Source organism: Clarias gariepinus, chromosome 1, assembly GCF_024256425.1.
Source record: "Clarias gariepinus isolate MV-2021 ecotype Netherlands chromosome 1, CGAR_prim_01v2, whole genome shotgun sequence".
NCBI lineage: Eukaryota > Metazoa > Chordata > Actinopteri > Siluriformes > Clariidae > Clarias > Clarias gariepinus.
The window spans coordinates 27,691,505-27,700,000 of record NC_071100.1 but is presented as its reverse complement, the minus strand read 5'-3'; the positions used below and the strand labels follow the sequence as shown (position 1 = coordinate 27,700,000).

General features: G+C 39.4%; 2 protein-coding genes across 3 annotated transcripts in view; both read left to right on the top strand.

Moving 5' to 3' along the window:
• The window catches only part of rwdd (RWD domain containing 4), an 11,338-nt gene extending 5,931 nt beyond the window's left edge, over positions 1 to 5,407 (top strand). The window contains exons 2-6 of the mRNA XM_053514056.1: positions 1,591 to 1,671; positions 3,587 to 3,696; positions 3,858 to 4,008; positions 5,047 to 5,155; positions 5,255 to 5,407. Of these exons, the coding sequence (XP_053370031.1) occupies positions 1,591 to 1,671; positions 3,587 to 3,696; positions 3,858 to 4,008; positions 5,047 to 5,155; positions 5,255 to 5,313 (510 nt within the window). The 3' untranslated portion in view covers positions 5,314 to 5,407. The remainder of the gene's footprint in view (positions 1 to 1,590; positions 1,672 to 3,586; positions 3,697 to 3,857; positions 4,009 to 5,046; positions 5,156 to 5,254) is intronic.
• Positions 5,408 to 7,323: 1,916 nt separating this feature from the next.
• Positions 7,324 to 8,496, top strand: part of rell1 (RELT like 1) — a 31,233-nt gene continuing 30,060 nt past the window's right edge. The window contains exons 1-2 of one of the 2 annotated variants that reach the window (XM_053498573.1): positions 7,331 to 7,386; positions 7,544 to 7,752. In XM_053498573.1, the coding sequence (XP_053354548.1) occupies positions 7,719 to 7,752 (34 nt within the window). In that variant the 5' untranslated portion in view covers positions 7,331 to 7,386; positions 7,544 to 7,718. Of the gene's footprint in view, positions 7,753 to 8,496 lie in introns of both variants that reach the window. The other variant, XM_053498564.1, reaches the window with a different exon arrangement.

The following is an 8,496-nucleotide window of genomic DNA, read 5'->3' as shown; positions in this document are numbered from 1 at the left end:
GTCTCTGTCTGTCTTTGTGTCTCTGTCTGTGTCTCTGTTTATCTGTCTGTCTGCCTGTGTGTGTCTCCCTGTCTGTCTGTCTCTCTGTCTGTCTGCGTGTGTCTGTCTGTGTGTGTCTGCATGTGTCTGTCTGTGTGTGTCTGCGTGTCTCTGACTGTCTGTCTGCGTGTCTCTGTCTGTCTGTCTGCATGTCTCTGTCTGTCTGTGTCTCTGTCTGTGTCTCTGTGTCTCTGTGTTTGTGTGTCTGTCTGTGTCTCTGTCCATCTGTGCGTGTCTTTGTTTGTCTGTCTGCGTGTCTCTGTCTGTGTCTGTCTGTGTGTGTCTCTGTCTGTGTGTGTTTCTGTTTCTGCTGATTTTATATGACGTTCATATGTTAGATATGAAGCATTATTGTGTGTTAAAATTTACACTGTATCAACTGAAACGATACAGCAGTTGTATTAGTCTTGTGCTAGTAATGAAGAAAAAAAAGACAACTTAGTTTAAAAGAACAATTCTATACATTACATACAGTAGTGTGCAAAAATCTTTGATTACAGTAGTGTGCAAAAATCTTTGATTAATGTATCGCCACACACAGATTTTTAAACCCATTTTTACAATTAGAGTGCCTTCCAAAAGTATTTATACCTCAAAAACCACATTGTCACATTACAACCACAAACATAAATGTGTTTTATTGGGATTTTATGTGATGGACCAACACAAAGTAATACACAGTTGTGAAGTGGAAGTAAAATAATAAATGTTTTTTATTATTTTATTTATTTTTTTACAAATAGAAATCTGGAAATGTAGTGTGAACTTGTGTTTAGCCCTATTAAAAAACTGGTCTGTTATGTTGTTGTTATGCAATCTGTTATGTAATATTTAGCTTTTTTTACATGTATGCATATATTCTTCTGGAAATGGCTGTATTTTTTTTTATGCAGACATGATGAACAAATATTGGGTACATTTGTACTAAAGACTAGTATCAGTGCCTAAGACTCCCGCACAGTACAGTATTGCAAAAGTGTCAAATGCACATAATTTAATATTTGCAAAGTAGAAGTCAGGACCAGTAGCCATAATGGTCTGTGTGATGCTCTTTACTCAATAAAAATAAATCAACAAATCATTGCTATTAAAGAGGGCATGGGTAGCTCAGTGGTAAAGTCCTTAGACTACATTCCAGAAGGTCCCAGGTTCAAACCCCAGCCTGAGCAAGACCTTTAACCCTCAACTGCTCAGATATATAATGAGATAAAATGTAAGTTGCTCTGGATAAGGTGTAAATGTGTGAATCAGAAGCAGAGATATCCTGTCTGACACAGAGGAAACACTATTTTTTTTTCCCTCAGATTAGGGATGTCCAATCTTATTGGCAAAGGTCCAAAAAAGCAGGAGTTATAAATCACAGTTAATTAAAGACCAAGAGCAACTGATTGAATCTGCTGTGACTCCTGCATGGTTGGAACCAAAAAACCTGCAGAAACATTTTAAATGAATCTTAAATGAAAGACTTGGCCTAACCCCTAGTGTTGAGAAACCTGGCATCCGATCTCACGATATTCGGCTCTGAGTAATGTTTTGTTCTCTTTATTGCAGATGGAGTTGGAAGCTCTGCGTTCAATTTACGAAGGGGATGATTGCTTCAAAGAGCTGAGTCCCGTCTCCTTCCAGTTCAGGGTAAATATATATCCTGTGTTATTTCCAAGGATGATGACGGTGTTGTGGAAAACACTGAGAGTAATTGCTTTAGGTTAATGTTAAAACAAATAAACAAGTGTGAGATTAATTAATATGCATGGAACAGCTTGAAGCAGTAGAGTCTCTCTTTTTCTCTCTCTCACACACACACACACACACACACATTCTTTCCGTACAAACAACATATGTGAGTGCAGTATTGATCAGAGTAGTGTATTAGTTTGTCATTGAGTACCTTTAATATTCTTAGCTTTTAAACTTTTCTTTTTTTCTCCTACAGTGAAGTGTAGTTAATACTTTGATGTTTTTTGGTGCCAATTCACAAATCCTGATGAGCTGTGAGTAATCATACTGTAAGGCTTACCTGTGGCTTACAGGGGTGTGTCCAGGTAACCCTTAGTGATCCACGGATAACCCTTAGTGATCCACGGATAACTGGCTGAGGCAGTAGTCGTGACCTGTATGTTTCCTTAAGCATGTCAGTGATTAGTCGTTAATCGTAAGCACCTGAATCATCAGGTGAAGGGATGGTGTGGGGTTTCAGTAGCCAGGATGGTATCACTGGTGAGAGATTTTAGATTTTTGTTAATAACTGTGATAAGTTGTAAATGTTAAAATCAGTATCATCTGTGAGTGCATATATACCACCTGTAGCACTGTAGTCAGTTATCGCAGGTTTCATCACACCATAGAAATAGTTGTAATTGTGATTACCAGTGGCCTTACTGTAAAAAAAAATAAACTTTGCCCTTGTGTAACACCATACTAAGCTCTGACTTAAGTGCTTTTTTTCTGTGATGTCAGAGTGGGATTAACTGGGCTTAAGTGTGTTTGATCTGTATTGTGTTGGAATCTGTCCATAGTAATATAGGGCCATGCTTTATAGGAAAATAATCAACAACAGAGTGGCATGATGTGTGTGGCCTGACACACTGTGGAAACACATTTCTGAAGTGTTTTACCTTCTTACACCACAGCAATTCCACAACAATTACACTTTTTGTTTTTTTTCACAGAATATACTATGTTTTTTTTATTTTGTCGATCGCGCTGATTAACAGAACTGTTGCACAACATGCAATGTAATAAGTTCTGCAGGTGCGTGAACTGGTGGGGCGCTAGATCTTGATCATAGCTGGCAGCAAATAATAATCAATGGAGCTCGGGCTTGCTCTGCTTTTTAAAAGGAGGCGTGGAGCTTAGCTTGGGGTTCGGAAGGTTTGAGGACATGTCAGGCATGTTAATGTGGAGAGCATCAGGAGCTAAAAGTGTGTAAAACACTGTTTTCACGCACTGTTTAACTGCCAGCCGAGGGACAAGGACCACATGAGCTACCCTGGCACTTTCAGTTTTGTTTGAAGCCAGATCGCAGATTCGGGATCGCAACTGCAGCTACTGGGGAAACGACAGACATGTTGGCCGAATTGCATTGTGACTCCTGCCCACAGCCGTACCAAAAAGAAGGACTGGGCGTCACCAGTTGGCCGAAGCCTGTGCCGCTGAAGAGAACTGCTGTCTACAAGAACTTATTCCGCCACTCTGCTGCCGCCAGTTTGCTTGCCAGTTGAGTGCCTACATGCCAGCTGGGATCTGCTTCCGGACTTACATGTGGACATCTGCCCTTCCTTTTCCTCCCTGTCTTTCCTCCCTTCTTCCTCTAAATCCCTTTTTTTACCCATTTTTCTAATAAAATCTCCCTTTTTGGGTAAGACCTCACTTTGTGTTTGTTGTGCGCCGCGAGTCAAAGATTTTACAGTATATAAGAACGCTCATATTCCTTAACCTGCTTTTTTCTCTCAGATTTGTTTGAGCTGACCTTTTCTAGAAAATCAGTCAAAACCTTTTGACCAATTTGAATCAACAGGACTATGGTTTAACATGTCTTTCTCTGCAGATAGGAGACCTAAACGAGGCCAAATCATTCCTGATGGACATCTCATGGACAGAGACGTATCCGGAAACTGCACCCCGTATATCCTTAGATGCCTTTTTCAACAACAGAATGTGAGTAAGCGCACGAAATGCAATGATCTTTGAAGATCGAATGGTTTGGTTGTCATGAAGACCAAAGGCATAATGCAAATCATGTGACACTTTAAGAAAAACTGTTCTCTTCCTGTTTAACAGTCTCACACTGTTTTTGGTCTGATCTGTGTTGATTTTAGCTCTGCAGAGACCAAGCAGTTAATAATCTCCAAGCTGCACGAGCAGGTAGAGGCGAACCTGGGAGGCGCCATGATGTACACGCTGTTCGAATGGGCCAAAGAGAACCAGGAGACGCTGATGGAGAATCACCAGCCTGTAGTGTCTGCTGTGGTCAGTGCAACAATCCAGCTGTTCCACAAACACAGCATTCATGAGAGTTCATGACATAACAGACCGGTTTTTAGATGGAAACAAGCAAACAAAAAACGTATTGTAGGCTCCTGGGTCTTGCATGAAAACAGGAGGAAGTGTGACCGAGACAAAGAGCTCTTGAATATTCTCCAGCACGCTCAGTAAAACCTAACAGCTGTTTTACTTTTAAAACTGCACAAATCTATATTTGTAACACTGCTGATTTTTTTCAAGCAAGGAGTTTTCACACCTCATGCTGTATTAACTGTTTATTTTATTACACTTTTTTATAAAGGGCTCATTATAAAAGCTTCTTTTAAGAGATATTTTTTAAAGCATTATGACCACCCATATGAGGATGGGTTCTTTGTTGAGTCTGGTTCCTCGCAAGGTTTCTTACTATTGGCATCTCAGAGAGTTTTTCTTCACCACCGTCACCTTCAGCTTGCTCATTAGGAACAATCTGATCATTTTTTTCTAGACATATTTTCTCACGTTATACTCCTTTGCCTAATTTTCTTTTGATTCTGTAAAGCTACTATGTAACAATGACAACTGTTAATAACACTATACAAATAAAATTTAATTTAATCTTGTATTCTGCCAATTTATTTGTATATGCCCCAGACGTTTGCACAGTGCTGTAAGTAAAACAGTCATTACGTTTTACTTAGTGTGCTGGAGAATATGAAGTCACACTTGTTTTTTTCATGCAAAACCCAGGAGTCAACATCAAGTTTTTTTTCCTTCCCCCATCAGAAAACAGGTCTATCATGTAGTTGCTTTAAAAAAAGGTCTATCATGAAGTTGCTTTAGAAAAAATTTTTTTTACAAGCATGCAAATATTCTTCTGTAATGTTATTCGTTTATCTTTGGAAATATTGCATGGTTTTGTACATTATGACGCAGATGACAAAGATTATATAACAATTTATACTAAAGATAATATGGTGCCTATGACTTTTACACAGTACTGTATGTTAAAGCATAATTATCTTCCTGCACTGTTGCATTTAGACCCTGACTTCTAACAGCGACGTAAACAATCCCGTCTCCGTTGGAAAGAAAAAGGAAAAAAAGGAACAGCTCACTAAGGCACAGAAAAGGAAAATGATTGGAAGAACTGGTAAGGTTTTTGATCCACAAATACATGTTGAATGATTAACGTTTTTCATTATCATGTAGTTCATATGCAGTCATCTGATTTTTATATTTGATTTCACAGATAATAAAGGTGAACTTCCCAGAGGTTGGAACTGGGTTGATGTTATCAAGGTAATGTGATCACCATAAAATGAAATTGTAAGGGAGTTTCAAGCTGTGTATTGTAAACTCTAACATGTCAATGTCTGCTTTTTTCTTTTATTCATGTACTGCTGGTAATTTCCTCTTTAAAAAAACAGCATGTGAGTAAACTTTACTTTTATAAAATGTGTATAATGATTGTAGCGTTTGTGTTCTGATTCACACTAATGATCATTTCTCTTCATGGCAGCTGAGCAAAACAGGAGGAAAAGAGGACAGCTAAAGAACCTGCTCTCGAGCATCATGCATTGAAGGACAGCCTGACGGACAGACGGATTGATGGAGAAGGAAAGTCTATCGTGACTTGTTTTTAAAGAAAGTTGAAAATGAATTATGATTTGGATGAACCGATGGAGCTGCTGGTTGTTTGTGACACCGAGGCACATGAAACAAGTGCTTAAATCATACGACAAGCCATGTCATGAACACAACATAGTGTGTCTTGAGGGACATTTCGGCTCCTAAGTCTTTACATTACGGGGCTTTATCACACTTAGTAGCTGATTGATTTGTATTGATCACTGTGTGTGTGTGTGTGTGTGTGTGTATAACATGGCAAAAGTTTATGGAGTGTTATGGTTTGATCAGGTCAATCTCAGTTTGTATTTGTACCAGTTTTTAACCGTTTTTTTTTCTGCTCCTTATTTATTGTGTATATTTTTGACACAATATAAAAATCTACTAAAAAGTTTGTCTATGTACTTATTTAATATGAACAGCAGAGACATTTTGTGTTTTGTTAAAATGCAATATGTTATGTTTTGATGTTTGTCATTATGTGGCCTATATTTTTGCAAAATCTACAGGTCATGGTATATAAAAGAAAAGTATCAGCTAAAAAAAAAGTTAAGATAAACTTTGTATATTAAAAGTTTAAAAGTGCCTTAGTATATATATTTTTTTATGAGCTACACCCTTGGATGCTGACAGGCTTATAGAGAGTGACTTAGAGTTACTTTGAAGATTCTATCATTAAATATATCTTTACGCTGGGTCCCTAGGTTACTAACTTGAAGTATCATCTGCCAAACACTGTTGGAAGGGATTTTTTTTGGGGGGATGGTGGGATGTTGGGTATTCAGTTTAAGAAACAGACAGGTGTTTAGTCTTCCGTTGAAGTTTCTCTTACTATACTCACATCTTATTCTTTAATGATTAACAGGAGGACAGCTAAAGGACCTGCTCTTGAGCATCAGGTATTCAAGGAAAGGGAGACTGATGGACATTCTACCATGACTTATTTTTAACTAAAGTCGAAATGAACTATGATTTGGATAAAATTATGTAGCAGGCCCTGGTCCATTGTCACCCTCGTCCATGACCAGGATGAGGTCCTTACTAAAGAAAAACATGAAGAGGAAGAAAACGTATATGGGCTGCGTATGTTTTAACTGAAGATCTCTGAATTAGGATTCCTAAATCTAACTCCAGAATGTTCCAGAATACTGAATGCAGCCAGTAATTAAGTATAATATGTAAATCATGAGTCCTCCCCCTGATCAGATTTTACATCAAGTCTGCACAAAGCCTGGAAATTACGTCACAGATATAACAAGGAATAACAAAAAAGAGTATCAGATTACTTATTATAATCACTCCTTCGTGTGGCTATTTATGGTTTTATCTTTAGGATGTTCGAGCTAAGACGTTATTCTCGTAAACAAACTCGATACCGCATAAAGTTACTGCAATCTCATAAAGCGCGATTTGGGACACAGCCGGAGTGCGTGGCGCGCGCGCGGTCGCAGCCTGCTTGCGTATAAAAAAAGTGGGCGGGGCATTAAGGCCGTTGTAATTTAAATGTATTTATACGTTATATTTATATTTTCCACTAAACCGTGATGGTCATTAGTGTAAATATATGTACTGTGTGAAAAGTAATATGTTGTGGTAATGTTTTATGTCGAACAGGAAGACACCGTAGTCAGCGCGTTTTTTTTTTTTTTTTTAAGTTGTACCACATTTCCCATGATTCACTTGCGCCCTTCCTTTCAGTCCGCGAGCTTGGAAAGAAACGCAGTGAGTCTGGAGTCTCGTGTGCTCTCAGGAGGAGTGTGTTTGCCTTTTGTCTTTTTTTATTTTATTAAAAAAAAAAGCCTCGGGTGTTTTTTTGTAACTTTAAATAGCCGTAGTGCCAGTTGTGTTTACATCTAAATACTTACACACACACACACATATACGCACTCTCACGCACAGCTTCACGTTACAGAGTGGGAAGTTCCTCACATCAGCTTGACTTACGAAGAATGAGGAAACAGCCGGCAACATCAAACTCCGGGTGTAGCTAGCAGGTAAGCTCCGGTCCGGAACACCTCTGCACGCGGCTCGCACTCTGCACACGGCGGTTCGGCTCCACCGAAGCTCAGGACTCATCACTCAGACCCATGGCGGATACTGCAGTCGACCACAGCACGGCACGTAAGGAGCTTTCTGATTCTCTACTGCTGTACAGTGTGTTACACACTCCGGACTCAGCTGTGTGTGTGTGTGTGTGTGTGTGTGTGTGTGTGTTGTAAGATAAAGATCGGACAGAGGATGTCCTGTGTGTGATTAGACATCTGCAGACAACTATACACTAGAACAAACTATGCTGTTTACGGCCGTGTGTGTGTGCGCGTGCTGGCAGGTAGGATTAATTAGGCGGTTAATTATCGGTTAAAATCTGAGGTGTACCAGGGGTTCCTGTACTTCTTGCAGTGAAGGCATCTCTTAAATACTGATCCACCCATGAAAGTTGTTTTCTTAGTCAGAGGTATTATTAAAGGCTGTGTCTCTATCCATCTATCTATCTCTAATATACACCGATCAGCCATAACATTATGACCACCGCCTAAAATTGAATCCCATTGCCACCAAAACTGTAATGACCCCTGTGTCCTGAAACCTTTCTATCACAACCAGCGTTAACCTTTCCCTCAATTCGAGCTACAGTAGGTCGTCTATTGGATCGGACTACAATGTGTATCAGTAGTGAACCTTGCTACCTGTGACCCTGTCAGCAGTTCACCAGTTTTCCTTCCTTGGATCACTTTTCCTTGGTCCTGACCACTGCAGCCTGAGAACATCCCACAAGAGCTGCAGTTTTGGAGTTGCTCTGACACAATTGTCTAGCCATTACAATCCGGCCCTTCTCACAGCAGCTACAGTTTCAATATCTCGTTA